At 31.5% G+C, this 18,266-nt stretch overlaps 1 protein-coding gene across 4 annotated transcripts in view; it reads left to right on the top strand.

Moving 5' to 3' along the window:
* LOC148622922 (threonine--tRNA ligase 1, cytoplasmic-like) overlaps positions 1–16,485 on the top strand; it is a 35,774-nt gene extending 19,289 nt beyond the window's left edge. For all 4 annotated transcript variants that reach the window (XM_088573272.1, XM_088573270.1, XM_088573273.1 and 1 more), the window contains 15 exons: positions 875–1,004; positions 1,331–1,448; positions 4,279–4,343; positions 4,566–4,644; positions 4,966–5,112; positions 5,379–5,477; positions 5,979–6,074; positions 7,531–7,601; positions 8,269–8,431; positions 9,124–9,261; positions 10,063–10,140; positions 12,179–12,279; positions 12,890–13,067; positions 14,157–14,271; positions 15,487–16,485. In XM_088573272.1, coding sequence (XP_088429398.1) covers positions 875–1,004; positions 1,331–1,448; positions 4,279–4,343; positions 4,566–4,644; positions 4,966–5,112; positions 5,379–5,477; positions 5,979–6,074; positions 7,531–7,601; positions 8,269–8,431; positions 9,124–9,261; positions 10,063–10,140; positions 12,179–12,279; positions 12,890–13,067; positions 14,157–14,271; positions 15,487–15,632 — 1,724 coding nt within the window. In that variant the 3' untranslated portion in view covers positions 15,633–16,485. The remainder of the gene's footprint in view (positions 1–874; positions 1,005–1,330; positions 1,449–4,278; positions 4,344–4,565; positions 4,645–4,965; positions 5,113–5,378; positions 5,478–5,978; positions 6,075–7,530; positions 7,602–8,268; positions 8,432–9,123; positions 9,262–10,062; positions 10,141–12,178; positions 12,280–12,889; positions 13,068–14,156; positions 14,272–15,486) is intronic.
* Positions 16,486–18,266: the final 1,781 nt, after the last annotated feature.

Here is an 18,266-nt window from a genome sequence, read left to right as displayed (position 1 = left end):
ACATACATGTACAAGCAAAACAAATGATGTAAATGCAGAAACAATCACCGACCAAACTATTTCCGGGTTATACTTGACCTCGAATGACTCGAACATTTTTGCCTGGTCCCTTCAACTTTCACTTAATGAGGTTCGCCTGTATCTCCAAAAACTTTAGGTTTAGTCAAATTCTTGCAGTAGCTGAAATGATCCTTATTATTAGAAATACAAAAGTCTTCAGGGATAAAAGTTGTCAGATGACTCCTTGAAAGAGTTATTGCCCTGGAAAGGGCAACAATGACAGTTTTTTTTGTTTTTTTTTTTTACATTTTTCAACCAATATCTTGAAAACTATGATAGATAGAAAGAAACTTTCAATTGATCTTTATGATAAGTCCTACCGAATTCTTCTTCAGTCAAAATTGTTGGACAACTTGTTAAATTTTTTGCCTTTGAAAGGCAAAACTCAACCAGGTGAGCGATTCAGGCTCCTGGGAGCTTCTTGTTTTAAATTTTTTTTTTTACTGAATTCATTTAAACTTAGTTGAATGATTAGTAGCAATAAAAAAATGGATGTGATTGATTTCATAGAAATTGGTTAATAGGGGCACAACTTATTATTTTGTGTATAGGGAATGAACTTTTTCAATTGAGTGCAAATGTGTGTGCATGGGGTATTGTGACTAAGGTTCTTAGATTCAAGTTTTCAAAAGAATATTCAACTACATGATGTAAAAGACAGATTTACTTTATTCTTTTCATTGTTTAAAAAATGAAAAATGTTGTTAAATTGTAAAGCTAGAACAAACATGCAGTAGTTGTATTGAACCATTTTCTTTATAAAAAATAAAGAATTTCATTTTAAGAATCATGAGTATTTGTTTAAAATTTATAGGTGAATATGTATTTTGGCATTCAAGTGCCCACATTCTAGGAGAAGCTATGGAAAGACTTTACGGAGGCCATCTGTGTTATGGTCCACCTGTAGAAGGAGGCTTTTATTATGACATGTGGACAGGTGACAGGTAAGTAGGTATGGTTTTCATCATAGCATGGGCTGACTCAAAGTTCACCTTTACAAATTGTGCAAACTATTCAAAATGAGAAAGAAGACATTAATTTAACTAGTTCCTGAAATGTCCACCTTAACATGTGCTAACTTCAAAGTTCTTAAAAGTAAAAAAAAAAAAAAAAAAAAAATGACATACATATTTTCAGATATTACATTTTCTTGATTAGTAAATCGCTTCAGGTCAATACTAGTATTTTTTCAGTTAAACAATGCCCATTTATTGTTTGGAATCTCTAAACAATTTGTTGCATCATGTTCAAACATAACATTACATTTCAGACAAGTCTCTGGTCATGATTACCCAGCAATAGAAACATGTGTTAAGTCTATTGTTAAAGAGAAACAACCATTTGAACGATTGGAAATGAAAAAAGAAGATCTGCTTAAAATGTTTGAGGTAAGAGCTTGTCTTACACTTTTAAGGCTTTATATTATACTCCTGAGTATTTCAACTGCCTGTTCCCTTTTTCAGTCCAAAATTCTAGAATCATGCCTTGACCTTCTTAGCTACAAACTGTAGCCCTGTGGTGTGAGGGTTTCCTCTTCGTTCATTGAAGACCCATGGATGATCTTGAGCTGTCATTTTTCATCCTTGTCTCTTTGACATATTCACAACAATCGTGTTACATTATAAGTTCTGGGAGGTGCATAGTGAATATCCCTTATTTCTTTCTGAGAGGTGCATAGTGAATATCCCTTATTTCTTTCTGAGAGGTGCATAGTGAATTTCCCTTATTTCTTTCTGAGTGATGCATAGTGAATATGCCTTATGTCTATTACCATAAGTTTGATTTTTGTGAGTAAATTTGAGTTTTTAAGAGGGGTTCCGACTTAAAAGCAAGGTCCTGGCTGTGGGTTAAAAATTCTAGTCAGAGCAAGTGGGAGAATCAAGGTATTGACATGAAAATGACACCTACGTTAACAGTCAGATCGGCACCGTACTTGTGTATTGTAAAAGTCGACCTATATGTCATATTTGTTATTGTTGTGTATGCTTATAAAGTGATGAAATAAATGAATATTTGCAGTTTTATTTTTATTAGGCCTTACAACTAAACTATCTTTAATAAAATTTGTATTTCCTGTATCAGCTTCTTGTGTTTGTTATTTTCACTTGCATGTCACATGGTTTTTGAATATATCCGAATACCAAAAAGATGGCATGAAACATGACTAAGCGATGTACCGTAGTTTACAAGAAAAATTAATAATGTAAGAAATAATTAAAATTAATTTTAAATTGTAATAAAAAGATGTTAACATAATCATTATTGGTAATTTCATGACAATATAACGATTATGGGTATGGTGTATATGTCAAAGAGAACTGTCTTGATGGACTTGATTTAAAAGAAAACAATGAAAGATGATTACTAGGTAAAACTTAATAAGTGTCCAAGTTTCCGTTGAAAAATTGTTCTTCACAGTTCTTAGTTTATACCTATTCTAATCTGGTCATTAGTTGTATAAACAAATTAGTGTAAAATGGCAGTCTCGCTTGGGTCACCGGTAAACATTGAATGATGACAACTCAAATGGCTTGTTATATTTATTATGTAATTCATTTCAAATATGAGCAATTTGATTTAAAAAAAAAACGTACACATGCTTATGTTGATCGGACACAACATACGCCCTGTAAATACTTCCGCAGCATAAAAAAAACTACAACAAACACATGATCATTCTTCACATTTTCCACCAAAAATTGTGTCCTTCCTTACAATTTCACCGATTGTTGTACCTGTAAAAATTCAATCCCAATTCAGTCCGACTTATAAGTGGGTCAAGGCTAGATTCCAGAGTTTTTGGACTGAGAAGAGGGTTCCCGACTTATATGCGGATCGACTTATATGCAAGTGTATACAGTATATGGTTATGTGAAAAGGTAAAATTGACCAGTAGTGTTGTGTAAAGTATATGTAGTCTGTAGTAAGTGTAACCACGTAATTAGTTACAGATTGATAATTATATGGATTACTATAAACTTAAGACTTTGAGTTAGTCACAGTCATAAGAGGAATATTGATGTGAAAAGTATTAACTGAATGTAAAAAAACATATATTCTTATAGCATAGTAAATATACTTTATTATTAATCTGTGTGTCGGTTTTCACTATGCCACAGGTTAAAATCAGATGGCATTTATAATGTATGCAAAAATTAAGTATAATTCATAACCAAGATATAAATAGTAATGCAATAAATGGTGAAGAGCAATTCAGAAAGTTAATAATACAGCAATTCATTGTTGAAGATATTTCTGTTAGATGCTGAAATAAGGCTGTACATATTAAACCAAAAATATAATTATTCATTTAGAACTACAGTGAGTTTTGGTTTATAATTTGGTTATTTATCCCTCTGCTCCTTTGGTTTCTGGCTACCTGTATATATATATATGTGTGTACACAGGTAAAAATTAATACACAAAATGGATGTGTTGGAAGTACTAATAGAACCAGTAAAGTTTATAACTTTTTTTAAAATGGCTTAAAAAAACATGAAAACAATGAAAAATATTTTATTGTATAATATTTAGACCATGGGAAAAAAAGATCAAGGATATACCTCACATAAATTTGTTTATAATTAACCATAGTCAGCATATTATTCACTGTTCCTGTCACTTTTGGACATCCTTTAACTTGAGTAGCACTCCAGCTAAGAATCATACAAAATGTGATTTCATTGGTAAAGCCTACATTTTTTTTATTTTTGATATTTTGTTTAAATTGCCATAATAAGCAGACATTTACATTCAGTTTTTCATATAACCTGTGTTTTTAGGAGATAAAAATCATGTAGAATGCTCTGTAAAAATACTTCAAGATTAATTGAGATAACTCTGTAAATGACACTCAAATACAATAGAATCTGTTGTATTTTCAGTGTTGATTATCTCCTTAGAGCATGCAGATTTGAATGAAAAATTACACATTTCATAGTATAGACCCATAAAACAACTTAATTACAAAAATAAAAATATGTAGCCTTTTTTGGGATGTATCACATTTTTCAGATTTTGCATGATTCTTAAATTTTCTGTAGTACTATCTATAAAATGGTTCATTTCGAAGTGATTAATATGAAATGAATCATCCTTTATTAAGCTACTGTTAACTATATTTACAATCAAAAATTTCTTTCCATGATGCAATTTTGATGAAGAATGATATTATTCCATGACCTGACTTTCTTCTCTATCATGTGGGTATTTTTACAGTACAACAAATTCAAACAGAGGTTATTGAATGAGAGAATCACTACCCCAACCACCACTGTATACAGGTAATACTTGTGCTTCATCTTTAACTTTGTGAAAGTAATTATCTTTTAACTGTGTCCATTTTATGAATAGATCAAATGCTTTTTGGTAATTGTCTTCTAAATACCTATGTCAAAATGATTCCTCAGAATTATAGCTTCAAATAAGGAATTCTTTCTGTTTTAGTTGTCGTCATAGTTTAATGTGATCATATATTTCTGTGAAGATTTGTTTTGCTCTTCTAGATGTGGCCCATTGATAGATTTGTGTAGAGGGCCTCATGTAAGACATACTGGTAAAGTTAAGGCTTTCATGGTGACTAAGGTAGGTTTAATTACTAAGTTTTATGTACATGTATTTGAAAATAGAAAAATTATATTGTATTGTTAATATTTGTCAAAACAAGATTTACGATTAAAATTGTAGGTTTGTAAGTCTGGCAAACATTGTATCCTGTTAAGTGAGGTGAATGTAGTTAAAAAATGAGCTGACTTTTTCTCGTTGAATACTTGCAAATTGAGGATGAAATGGGTACTTAAATAACCACTTTCTTTCAATTATGAATGTACTGGTAGGCCTATCGCATACTGAATTTTCAATCTTTATGTAACCTGTTAGTTAAACTTTTTTAATGCTGTGTTTCAGAATTCTGCTACATTTTGGGAAGGGAAGGCTGATGCTGAATCTCTACAAAGAATTTATGGTATATCTTTCCCTGATACCAAACAGCTGAAGGAATGGAAACATATACAGGAAGAGGCTGCTAAGAGAGATCATAGAAAAGTTGGGAGGGTTAGTTGATTTTAATGTGCACTATAGACCATTTTAATTATATTCAGCTACCACCTTGCATTTAAGTTAGATCTTGATTCCTCGGGTCACTAAGCAAGAATTATTTATTCTGTAACTTTCAAGTACTATATAAAGATGATGAAATTTGAATGTCGAAAACTTAAGTAAGTAGTGGCCAAAGATAAAGTCAACTTTGACTTGTCCATTTATTCAGTCAGCTTATCTATTTTTAAGATATATATCACATTTATTTATTTACTTTAAAGGATCAAGAACTGTTTTTCTTCCATGAATGGAGTCCTGGAAGCTGTTTCTTTTTGCCTAAAGGAGCTTACATTTATAATACACTTACAGAGTTCATTAAGGTAAACAAAACCAACAGATGCAATTTAATAATGCTTTGATTAAAATGAAATTGACAGTAAGTATATATTAAAAAGAACACTCTTGATCATTAAAGATTAAATGACTTGAGTCTAAATATAGTTACAATAACAATACTGTTAAGATGTAAATTTTGTAGAGTTCTGTTTAATTAACATATTTCACATGTCAAGTTTTTGTAGTGTCAGGAACTGTAAAGATTTGTTTAGCATTGTAGAATGGTTCCTTTACATCATAGTGAAGGGCCTTATTGAACTTTTGTTTTAAATCCTACTTTAAGGAAAGATAGTACACTCATGTTTTATTGTTTAATTTTACTGTTAGGGTCATTGTCTGGTGAATATTGTCTTCATATTACCTATATTTAGAGTGTACTATTTATTCTTTTTTTTTTTTTTTTCTGGCTTAAGACAAATGTTTAATACATTAAATATCTTAGACAAACATATTCATATTCCTGATGTATAATGTTTTCTTTTCAGTCTGAATACCAAAAAAGAGGATTCCAAGAAGTTGTATCTCCAAATATATACAACAGTAAACTTTGGGAACAGTCTGGCCATTGGCAACATTATTCTGTAAGTTTATGGAAATATTTTTTCTCTTAATAAAAACAACAATTAATATTAGGATACAGAAATACTATTTATTCAATCATCTGTTTGGTTTGCAAATTATTGTTACTTTTATTATTGTTTACTAGAAGTATGCAAGACCATTTTATATGATTAAAAGTAATAACGTCTTCCTTGACTTAAATATGAGGTAAGCTATGATTTCAATTGTTTTAAAGCTGATTGTCAATGTTACTAATATTGGGATAATCCTTATTAGGTATTCTTTGTTGCAACTTTCTAATATTACAACAAAGTTATATGTATAATATGCTGTTTTTATATGACTAAAAAAATGTGATCATATTCAGTAATGGTTTGTTGTCATCATTGTCATCCGTAGACATTTTATTTCCGGACAACAACTTGAGTATCTGTGTGAAGATCTCTTTGAAATTGTATCAAAAGGTGCCATACCACTAAATCACTGATTTCTTACTGTTTTGGGGATAGGGTCCAGGCCAGATGTAATTTGGAAAACATAGTGCAAAACTTTGGGAAATAACATATGTACATGAGGGCAAAGATTTTTATATAGTATTTTAAATATAGTTTCTAATTAAAATCCTTAATGAGGTCCATAAAATCCTTAATGAGGTCCATAAAATTTTCATTGTATTTTAAAAAATCCATGAGATTACCTCTTGATCACAATTTTGTTACAGAAGAATTGAAAGTGGACTTAGTACATCTTACAAATCTCCATGTTTATCATGTATATTTCCAGTCTTCCATGGCAATATTTGAAGATGCAGCCGCCAAAGGAGGGCTAATATTTCTATAGAATACTTGCAGCTATCTGACTTATTTTTTTGTTACAAGATACTTTGACTTGTGTGACATCACATGCCGTGTTTACCAAGCCTTACTAACATTTATGTCAAACCCATTATTGACATAGAATAAGATCTATTGCAATGCAATCATCTCAGTAAGAGTAGTATATACTCTGAGTGGTCAATATTGCTGCTCGGACGTTAAACTTCAACAATCAATCAATCAATCTGAATGGTCAGAGATTAGGAAATAAATATTGCAATACAAAAATGTTTCAAGTAGAAATATGGGAATTTTTACTGCCAACATTTGGGAAATTTGAAGCATAAATTTATTTTGGAATTGGGAAGAAATTTGGACCCAAAATAAGAGTTGGAAAATCAATGAAAAGGAATGATAGGATTGAATTTTAGGATTGTGACTGGAACCATTTTATGAATAAGGGATAACTTTGATCCTGGTCAAATACTTATCATGTGTCAAATGTATAATCAGAATTCAGAGCTGGATCAAGTTTGAATGATGTGTCCATACTGATGTATCAAGCTGTACCCTGCAAAGCATATTATTGTTACTTTGTTAAGGCTGTGTACACATCTCTGATTTACTGTAAGTACTAAATATGCTTTAATATTCATTTTAGGACAATATGTTTAAAATAGAAGTAGATAAAGAACAGTTTGGTTTGAAACCGATGAATTGCCCAGGTCATTGGTAAGCCATTCAATTCGTATAAACTAATTATCTCTTGTCACAAACATAGCACTATCTCTTTCTGTATTTGTTACAATGTAATCTTGTCATTCACTTTCATATAGGAAGTTTTGTACTCAATATAAAGCCTATGATATAAACTTCCTTTTTGGTTATGGAACAAATTGACAGAAATATAATTTTTCGAAAATTAATCATATAAAACAAAAGAAAAAAGGGAGAAAAAATGCCTTTGAAGGTTAAATATGGAGGAGAAAAGATAAACAAAATGAGACGTGTACTTTTGTGTCATGGTGTGCCTGTTCAACAGAAGTAATAGAAACTTAAGCAACAAGGAATCTCTTTGAGTTTTTTATATATTCAAAAATAGACTTCAATAATAATATGTTTTGTTCGTTGGATAGATCTTCATGTCCATATAAAAATAGTTCTAGATTAATCGGTAAATTTCCCGGTAACCACACAAGATCATTCATAAATTTCTGCCTTAAGAGATTGTATAAATGACATTAAAAAAATTGTGGTATTGAGTTTTTACTTTGAACCCACATCTATAAGTATTCCACTCACAATGTTTTCCAATGAGATATCTGATATATATGTTTATTCACCTACAATATGAACCCTATATTCTTATAGCATAATATGTTCGTGAATATCATTTTAGTTTGATGTTTGACCATCGTCCAAGATCCTGGAGGGAATTACCTTTGAGGATGGCAGATTTTGGTGTTCTACATAGGAATGAGATATCAGGGGCTCTCAGTGGATTAACAAGGGTCAGAAGGTTCCAGCAGGACGATGCACATATATTCTGTAGAGAGGATCAGGTAGGCTAACAACAGGTGATATTATTCTTTAGGATAATGTGTCATATTTGAAGTCATGCAGATTATTACCATCTTAATATTGTACCTGAACCCATCCGTGCAACAAAAATTGCAATCTGTCATTGATCACCGATCAGTTTCCGGTCAGTCATCGATCTATCAAACCGGTCCATTTAACTGGTGATCGCATCATGTGATCACAGAGTGGTCAAAGTATTTGATGGTTTTTGTTGTTTTGTTTTCAATTTTGCACATATTTACACAATGTAATAGATTTAAACATCAATCTATACTTTTATTTTATATTTATTTTATTTAAAACAGATCTTACATCATTGTACATAACAAAACTGTGATCAAATTAGTCACCTGTCATCTGTTGTCATTTCGTCAGCGATCAATCAGTCAACAGTCATCGATCCATCAAATCGTTGCGTGGATCGCTTCAAGGACTGTATCTAGGCATTTTTTAATTTTTTTTGTAAGTTCAGACCTCCCTTTTGAAAATTATACATGTACCACAAGTAACTATGATGTTATCTACCTTAGTTTCTTTTGATTTTTCAAGTAAGCAGTATTATTTTTTAAGGAAGTTTAATTGAATGTATACAATAGCAAGATATTGAAATGTGCCTATTTCTTCATTTCCTATGTGTTACATTAAAATTAACAAAGATGATTTTTTTTACCAGATAAAAGAAGAAATAGCAGGTTGTTTAGACTTTATGAAAGTTGTATATGAAACCTTTGGTTTTACCTTTGAACTCCATCTGTCAACGAGGCCAGAAAAATTCCTGGGAGAAATAGAGGTGTGGAATCAGGCTGAAAAGGTACATACTTTAAAATGTATTCTAGATTTACCATAGGAAAAATTAATCATGAATATATGTAAAACAGAAGTTGTTGGAAGGAGGGAGTCAGTATGTACAATACAGTACACTTTTACAGTGGTTCTATATAATTTTTTTTTAGAAGAAATTTTTTGTTTCTATGTTTTTTGTATTGTTAGTGGTAAGCTCTACCACTTCAAATGCAGAAAAAAAGATAAAGATATCTTCAGATACTAAAACGATATTTACTGCCACTCTAAATGTGGTACACCACCACATCAGTGATCAGTCATGGTATGTCTCTTTCAGTACTGTAAGATGTAAAGACCATACACAACAAGACACAAAACTGGATGAAATCATGCACCCCAACATACCAGTCATAATTTTAATATGTATTCTTTGGGTAGATGTTGGGACATGTAAAGAAAAATGCACAGTCTTGCACCCAAAAGAGTTATTACATATGTGTGTATATAGTATATTCTGGGATCTCAAAAAAATTATATGAAAAATATCATCTATATTTACATAAAAAATCTGTGATATTTTTAACATTCTAATTAAAGTGGTACATTGTCATGTATGTTATACACTTCTAAAAACTGCAAAGGTATCAATCATATGCATTTCTAACTTTTCACTAAGGAATTGGCAAGTAAAAAATGAACAAAAACAATCAAAATATTTATATATTACTTTGCATGGTGATTGGATGGACCTTGAGTTTTTTTTAGTTTTACTGAATGTTTTTTTTTTTCAACAAAATATGATGCTAATATTTCCTTCTACATTTTGTAGGATTTACAAGAAAGTTTAGATAACTGTGGAATGAAATGGTCGTTAAATCCAGGAGATGGTGCTTTCTATGGTCCCAAGGTAAAAACTTCATAGCTTACTCTCCAGATATAGCTTATGGTTTGCTATGAGCTGTTTCACAATGGCAAGTTGCCATGATTACCGTATTTCGGTGTGTATAGTGCACATAAATGTATTGTGCGCAGTGCAATTTTGAAGGTCTAAACGTGTGAAAAAAAGTTTTTTAGATTTAGGTTGCAGTAAAATTTTGTAAGGCATGAAAATGTGAAGGAAAGAAACTTCCATCATGTAAACATCATTAGCTACATAAATTGGATAATTTTAATTTTGAAGCATGATATAAAATTAACACAGGATGTATGAAATGGCTTATAAAACCAAATCGAAAGTTAGGGAAATCAGACATTTCCAGTTTTGATTGTAACTCAAATATCACAATTTTTCATCTAAAAACATACTTTTAAGAAAGAAAATTGTAAGAAACAATCAAAATAAGTATCGGAATAATAATTTTCAGCTGTAAAAGCATTTGATAGGGAGGATTTGACAAGAAAAGGAATTAGTTACTTTTTTGGTTTTTTAGTTGTTTCATATTAATTTCTAACCATGTTTTTCAAAAAGGAAATATTGTACTACCTATGTTTGAAACATGTTATTAAGTCATTTGAACATGATTTGAAGAAAATATCACTAAAAATTTAATACTTAATGGTCAATTCTTATGTATTGATGTATAATATGCACCCCCATGTTCTGGAAATAATTTCTATGTAAAAAATGTGTGCATAATACACACCAAAATACGGTAAATATCATTGGCTATGATCAACTTTTACAATTATTGGCCTACAGTCATTTTATGGCTGAGGAAAACGTCAAATACTTTCTTAGAATATATAAAGCAACACAAACATTCTTCAGAAGTGGACATATGATTTCCCTTACAAATACAAGTTATCTGGCTGCGAATCTTGTTGTTCATCAATGATGTCTGACATTTGCTTACATGTTGTGCCTCAATCTCTACTTCGATTTATTTTCGGGTTGAAATTATAGGGGAAAAGTCCCAAATTTGTGATTTCTTAGGACATCATAATCAATTACCTATTTACTTTCACTTTTACGTGAAGTCACAGTTCAACCGATGATGATGGTTTCCATAGTGGTGGGAAATTCAAATTTTCTAAATATTAATCTCGATTAATTAAGTAAGAAAAGGAAATTATTTTGTTTCAATTTAATTTTCATGAATATTTAACAGATTAGTTTCGTTATTCATGATGCACAATAACATGGTCTTCTCCTTTAATGAAATGAATATCATCATCTAAGAAAACCCCAAGAAAACAAAAAATGAAAACTTGTTAGATCTAGAATGTGTATGATAAATTTTGTCGTAAAAGTTTCATCTTTGGAGAACCCTGAAGTTTTAACTGCTTCACCTGTGTTCTCTTTAGGCCATTATAGCACTGTGCTTTGCAGCACTATGATTTCTGAGCACAGCAATATTAATAATTAATTTCAGTTAGAATGCAATATGGGCACTTCGCTATAATTTTGGAGGAAGGACATAAGAGCTGTGCCATGCCAGTAAGCACTGTGCTATTTAAAAAATTATGGGGACAACACTGTTCTCCACGAGGCATGCAATAAATAGAAGATGAAGAAATGAGTGGAAAATTCAATAGAAGAATAATGGATGACATGCCTACCTGTTGGCTGTTTCTTCTTGGTTCAATGAAAAGTTGGCAAAATATATGCGACTAGTTCAAAGCAAGGTCTATTCAATTAATCAGATGTTCTCATCCTGGAGTGTATAAAAAATATCTGCAAGAGGTCTTTAAACCACAGTTTATTAATTTATAAATCTAATTAAAGTTAAAAATGAATGTAGGTGTCTTACATCTGACAATTTCATCTTGTTGAGTTGGACATTTTGCCAACAGTAACATTTATTGCAGTAAGCAGCATCTATTTTTTTTCTTCCTGTAAACAGTAGGAACTCTAGTTCTGGTATGTCCCATTGTAAATAGAAAGTCAAATACCATAACATAGAAGGAAAAACCAAAATGAAGATTTATCTGGCATATGATTTCAGATTGATGTTCAGATAAAGGATGCATTGAAGAGGTCACATCAATGTGCCACAATCCAGTTAGATTTCCAGTTACCTATCAGATTTAATTTGAATTACAACAGGTAAAATTTTATTATAAGTAGATTATTTATTGACAACTTTGCTCTTTCATGTATTGATTTAATTGTTATAAAATGATGTAATACTGTTAGTCTGTAATTGTTATGCATACTTACTGTCAAGGAGAAACTTGTCTATCATGTTAGATAAAACAGACTGACTGGATTTTTCAGATGGTTTAATTGGTTATTAAAGATAAGATGTCAAATTGAAATTTTGGTCAGAAAAATTACTGCTTTGTTGTAATATTGTTAACCTTTAATTACTGCCAAAATGAGGCTGTTTCCTCTAGAGAAAGTTTTAAAATGGCTTAGTTTTCTTCCCAAATCCCAGCTTAGTATAGGGTGTAAACAATTTTCCAACTTCGTAAAGTATTTGTACTCAAAGTTAAAATGTTACCTGGTAAGCAAGTCTAAGTCACCCAATTTAAAAAAAAAATGACACATTTTCCTAAAAATAAATGGTAGGGGCAGGTTTGAAAATAATGGAAAAAAATCACTGCTTGGTTTTAAACACAATCCAAGGATAACTTCTTTAATATTGACTTTAATACATTAAACTAAATGTAGTACAAAAAGTTCATAAAACTAATCGTGTATCAATTGGTTATAGTGGTGATGCTGATGAGAAGAAACGACCTGTGATGATCCACCGTGCTATACTTGGATCTGTAGAGAGAATGATTGCCATTTTAACTGAGAATTATGGTGGTAAATGGCCATTCTGGTTGTCACCTAGACAGTGTGTTATCATCCCTGTAGCTCCTGTTTATGATACCTACGCTGAGGAGGTAAATTGACCTGATTACCTGTTAATAGTACACAGGTATCATGCTGTTGATATCATTCTCCATAGACATTTCATGTCTGGACAATAACTGGAGCATAAATGTATAGATCTTCATGAAATTGTACCACCAAGTGTTTAACCACAGAAGGTTTTGATGCTTTAACTAGAACAGCTTTGGAGTTATGACCAAAAAGTGGCCTGAAACAAGCATTTTTGTGATTGAATTTGAATGGATCTTTTCTGAATTTGTAGCACAAGGTGTCATACCACAAAAGGAAGACAGAAATTGATATTGGGGGTTGTGACTTGACCATTTAGGAATTTGGGGCCAGAAACAAGCATTTTCCTGATATATATATATCACTACTAAGGGAACAGGTCTGTTTGATATTGTACCACAAGGGGAAGCCTTGATTGATTTTGGGAGTTGTGACTTTAATTGCTTAGGAATTGAGGCTAAAAAATGGGCAGAAACAAGCATCTTTCTTACATCTTGACAATAACTTGACTGTAATTTAATATTTTTCTTAAAAACTGTAGCAGAAGATTACATACCATCAAAGGTAGGCTGTAATCAATCTACAGGGGTGATTACTTGAACCATTTGTCAAAAGGGGGCCAGAAACAAGCATATTTTTGAGATTTTGGGACAATTAGTTGAAAACAAGTGAATTGATCTCTTTGAAATTGTAGCATGAGGTGCCATACTCCTCAGATGATGGCTGGGTTTGGTTTAGAGAAATGTGCTTATTGCAGATAAAGGCACCGAACAGGAGCCACTTAACTTGTGGTTATTCTTTTTTCCTGTGTCAAATATTTAATCACAATGAAAATTGAGAGCTGTATCAAGTTAAATGGTGTGTCCATAACTTGCACCAACTGTTCAGGGTTTGAACTCTGCAGTTGTAACAAGCTGTGTCTTCCAAAGCATTTTATTGCCATCCATGCCTCCTTATATGGGTAACAACAGTTCACAATGGGATAAAAGAACTTGGTTTTAATTACATTTTAACTGATACAGATCTACTTAAACATAATATATAACATATAAAGCAAAGAATCATTGATCATATACTACTTATCATTATAGGTAAAGAAACAGATATTTGATGCAGGATTTCTCTGTGATACTGATGTTGACCATAGTACTACACTAAACAAGAAGATTAGAAATGCTCAGCTTGCTCAATATAACTTCATCTTAGGTTAGTTACCGTATTCTTCTGTGTGTATACCACACACTTTTTTTCAACTTTTTCTTTACTCCAGAAGAGGGATGCGCGGTATACACCAAAACAATGACTCTCGAGATTTTTTTTTCTAGAGACATAATTTTCAGGTCTGTAATTTTCGGGAATCAGAACCAAAGTTGTCAACTAAAGACAACATCGAGCCATTGTATTTTTAGAACAGTTTTATGTGAAATAAACAATTAAAGTTTTACTGCTATTTAACAGTTCTTTTATCCATCAATGCCGTTTCCCTGCATTTCACAGTTTGTATGAAAAACCATGACTAGCTTCTTATTGTTCTCTCAAATCAAGTCGTCTAATTATAACTTCTTCACCTGTGTGCTGTGGAGCGTTAAATACACAAAACCGGGAGTGCCAACCTGTCCTCGGGCCCATTGTCATTTAATTATCAAATAACAAAAGATCAATTTAAAAGGTGACACAATTATTACTAATCCTTTAATCCATTTGATGAACTGTTTACAGATGTCGGATATCAATACACAACTTGGCAAATTAAAACATCTTTTTATAATCGGTCGGACTTGATGCCGTTGTTTTAGTGAATTACCTGATTTGTATTTGAACAGGAAATGTAAACATTTCAGCCGACTTAGATCCAATACATCGCTATTTATTAACTATTTTAATTAATAAATGGCTTGCAAACGCAGGGAAACATAGAAAATACTTCTATTAAAAGATTAATGAAGAAAAGATATGCATTTTGGGGAATTTACCAGAATCCTTTCATCTCAATGTGGTCTTCTGCTGGTGATTTTTCCTTGCTTCCCAGTGCGCGTTTTACAGGGAAACTTAACTTTTTCACCGATCTCCCATGCCAAAAAGGGGGTGCGCGGAATACACAGATGCGTGTAATACAAGGAAGAATACGGTACTCCATAGAAGTTTAATGTGTTATTCTTTAATTCCAAATCCATAAACACCAGTCATGACAGAGTCTCTTCAAGGTTTATTAATCAGCTCATTTTTACCCCAGTGTTGAGCTCATATTACTATATAAGTTAGTAATAGATGATATTTATTGTCCTTCTGAACATCCTTGTGTCCTTTTTATTTTCAACATTAGAATCTATAGATAAACTACAGTCCTTAATTAATGTTGAGTTTCATTTGATTATAGCAAAAGAAGTGTCTTTCTAAATGACTGATGATCTTTTGTTTTAGTTGTTGGTGAGAAGGAAGTTGGAAACAAGACTGCTAATGTCCGTACCAGAGACAACAAAGTTCATGATGAACACAGTATAGAGAAAATTATAGACAGATTTACAGTGTTTAAAAATACCAGATGTTTGGACTCAGAAAATTTCTAATTTATTATTGATGACATTCTCCTCATAGTTTTGTGAGATATACCAGTAATATTCCATTTTAATTGCTTTCTCCAATTTTGGAACACAAGCAGGGTTATGAAGTTGCACCTTTATTGTCTAAGTTAGCTGTACTTTAGTGAATCATGTCAATATTATTTAAATGGCAATATTATTAAAGGAATGTGCTTACTGTAATGTGATCACCTTGGTGCATGTGAGAATTGGTGAATCAAATGTTCTCATTTATCTACTTAGAAAGTACAATTTCAGTCTCATTGTAAAGTGCTTAATTGCAGCCTTATTGAATGTGCTAACTAGACATCTATTTCATGATATTGTTGATGTTGTTCTGTAGGTGGGAAATAAGGTTTGTAGAATTATGGGGGATTTTTTTGCATTATTGATGGGTTCCTGTAGATACACTTTCTCTATTTGTTTCTTTGTACAAATTAATGATGGTTGTTATATTATAGAATATCACTCTTTGACAAGTAATTTAAACATGGCATCACAATCTTTCATAAAATTTGTATTAATCATAATACAATCTCTCAAAAATGTAAATGAATAATACTGGTTTTTCAGATCAATGGATCATATAAGTGTAAAAAAATGTGTCAATTCAGAAATAAAATCCCAAATTGTATAGTTCGCAATCACTGTTTTAAAGCTTTTATTTTATTTTCATCAGAATAATAAAAAAAAAAAAAAAACATGATGATCTGCTTTATTTATTTATTTAATGAATGGGCTGTAATAAAGAATTATTGATTTAATCAGAAAGGAAACAATCTATATTATATGACACATTCTTTTGAAATTCGCTGAGAAAAATAAACAAAAACTTAACTTAGACGGTTATTCTATTTTTTCATTTAAAAACTGAAGAACATAAACAGAATACTACATTTTGGGGCAAGTTTGCCAGGGGAAAGATTTAAAAAGTTGATAGATAAAAATAGTACAGATATTTTATACATATACTTAAAGTACAATAATACAGACAACCAGGAAGAGTAAACCCTCATTTTTGCACAGGATATGTTGCTGTATATTTATAACATGATATAGGAAGCTGTTCAAATAGACTTTGAGCCCACAGGGCAAGAAGTCTACTTGGTTAAAGAAGAAGATTTCTAGTTAGAGCATCTATTTGGTTAAAGAAAAAGATTTCTAGTTAAAGCATACTTGGTCCTGTCTAATTGGTTAAAGAAGAAGATTTCTAGTTAGAGCATACTTGGTCCTGTCTATTTGGTTAAAGAGGAAGATTTCTAGTTAAGAGCATACTTGGTCCTGTCTATTTGGTTAAAGAAGAAGATTTCTAGTCAGAGCATCTATTTGGTTAAAGAAGAAGATTTCTAGTTAGAGCATACTTGGTCCTGTCTATTTGGTTAAAGAGGAAGATTTCTAGTTAGAGCATACTTGGTCCTGTCTATTTGGTTAAAGAAGAAGATTTCTAGTCAGAGCATCTATTTGGTTAAAGAAGAAGATTTCTAGTTAGAGCATACTTGGTCCTGTCTATTTGGTTAAAGAAGATTTCTAGTTAGAGCATACTTGGTCCTGTCTATTTGGTTAAAGAGGAAGATTTCTAGTTAGAGCATACTTGGTCCTGTCTATTTGGTTAAAGAGGAAGATTTCTAGTTAGAGCATACTTGGTCCTGTCTATTTGGTTAAAGAAGATTTCTAGTTAGAGTATACTTGGTCCTGTCTATTTGGTTAAAGAAGATTTCTAGTTAAGAGCATACTTGGTCCTGTCTATTTGGTTAAAGTTTGTTTGTTTGTTTGTTTGTTGGGGTTTAACGTCCGAGCAGCAATATTTCAGCTATATTCAGACGATTTTGGTTAAAGAAGAAGATTTCTAGTTAGAGCATACTTGGTCCTGTCTATTTGGTTAAAGAAAAAGATTTCTAGTTAGAGCATACTTGGTCCTCTCATATTTATTTGGAAAAAAGAACAAAGGAAAAATCTCAATTCATGTTACAATTGTAGACTCTTAGATAAAAAAAAAAAATGTATTTGTAAAATTACCTGTCTGAAATTAATACACCAGGATCCTTCTTTAAAAAAGAAAATTCATAATAATTACTGGATTTTGTACTCTGTCAGTTTGAGTCAAACGTACTAAAACAAAGCAATTTCACAAAAAAAAAGATTCCATACTATGCCAACAACTCATAACAGGACTAATAGAAATCACCCATTTCTACTGTTTTTTTTTCTATTTCCAGTTATGGGCACTTTCTTCTCTTCTTTTACAATTTAGAATGATTTTATATGGCATTCAGCTTTGACATGACAAGATGTTCATACTCTACTATTTTGACTACAAGTTGCTCATTTCAGTGCAAGTTTTCACTAATGTGTAATGACTTGTCATTGTCTGCGTAAACATTGTGTTAATTTTAGTCCCCTGACTTCCTAGTGTCTGATTTCACTTTAGTTATTTCTGTTCTTATTTCACTTCCAAAACTGAAATTAAAAGTTTTACGACAACCCTTGTGAACTTGTTTACCAACATGATGTGTGCTGTCTGTTTTCTTTGTATTATACAAGTAGTGAGATGACAGTATTCTATAAACGCTCAATATTCATTTTCAATTAAAAAATACCCAAAACATTGCATTTATATTTGTC

Source organism: Perna viridis, chromosome 3, assembly GCF_037379345.1.
Source record: "Perna viridis isolate PV_CMFRI_1.1 ecotype Kerala chromosome 3, ASM3737934v1, whole genome shotgun sequence".
Classification (NCBI taxonomy): Eukaryota; Metazoa; Mollusca; class Bivalvia; order Mytilida; family Mytilidae; genus Perna; species Perna viridis.
Note: the sequence above shows the minus strand (reverse complement) of the source record. Positions and strands in the feature narration are given on the sequence as shown.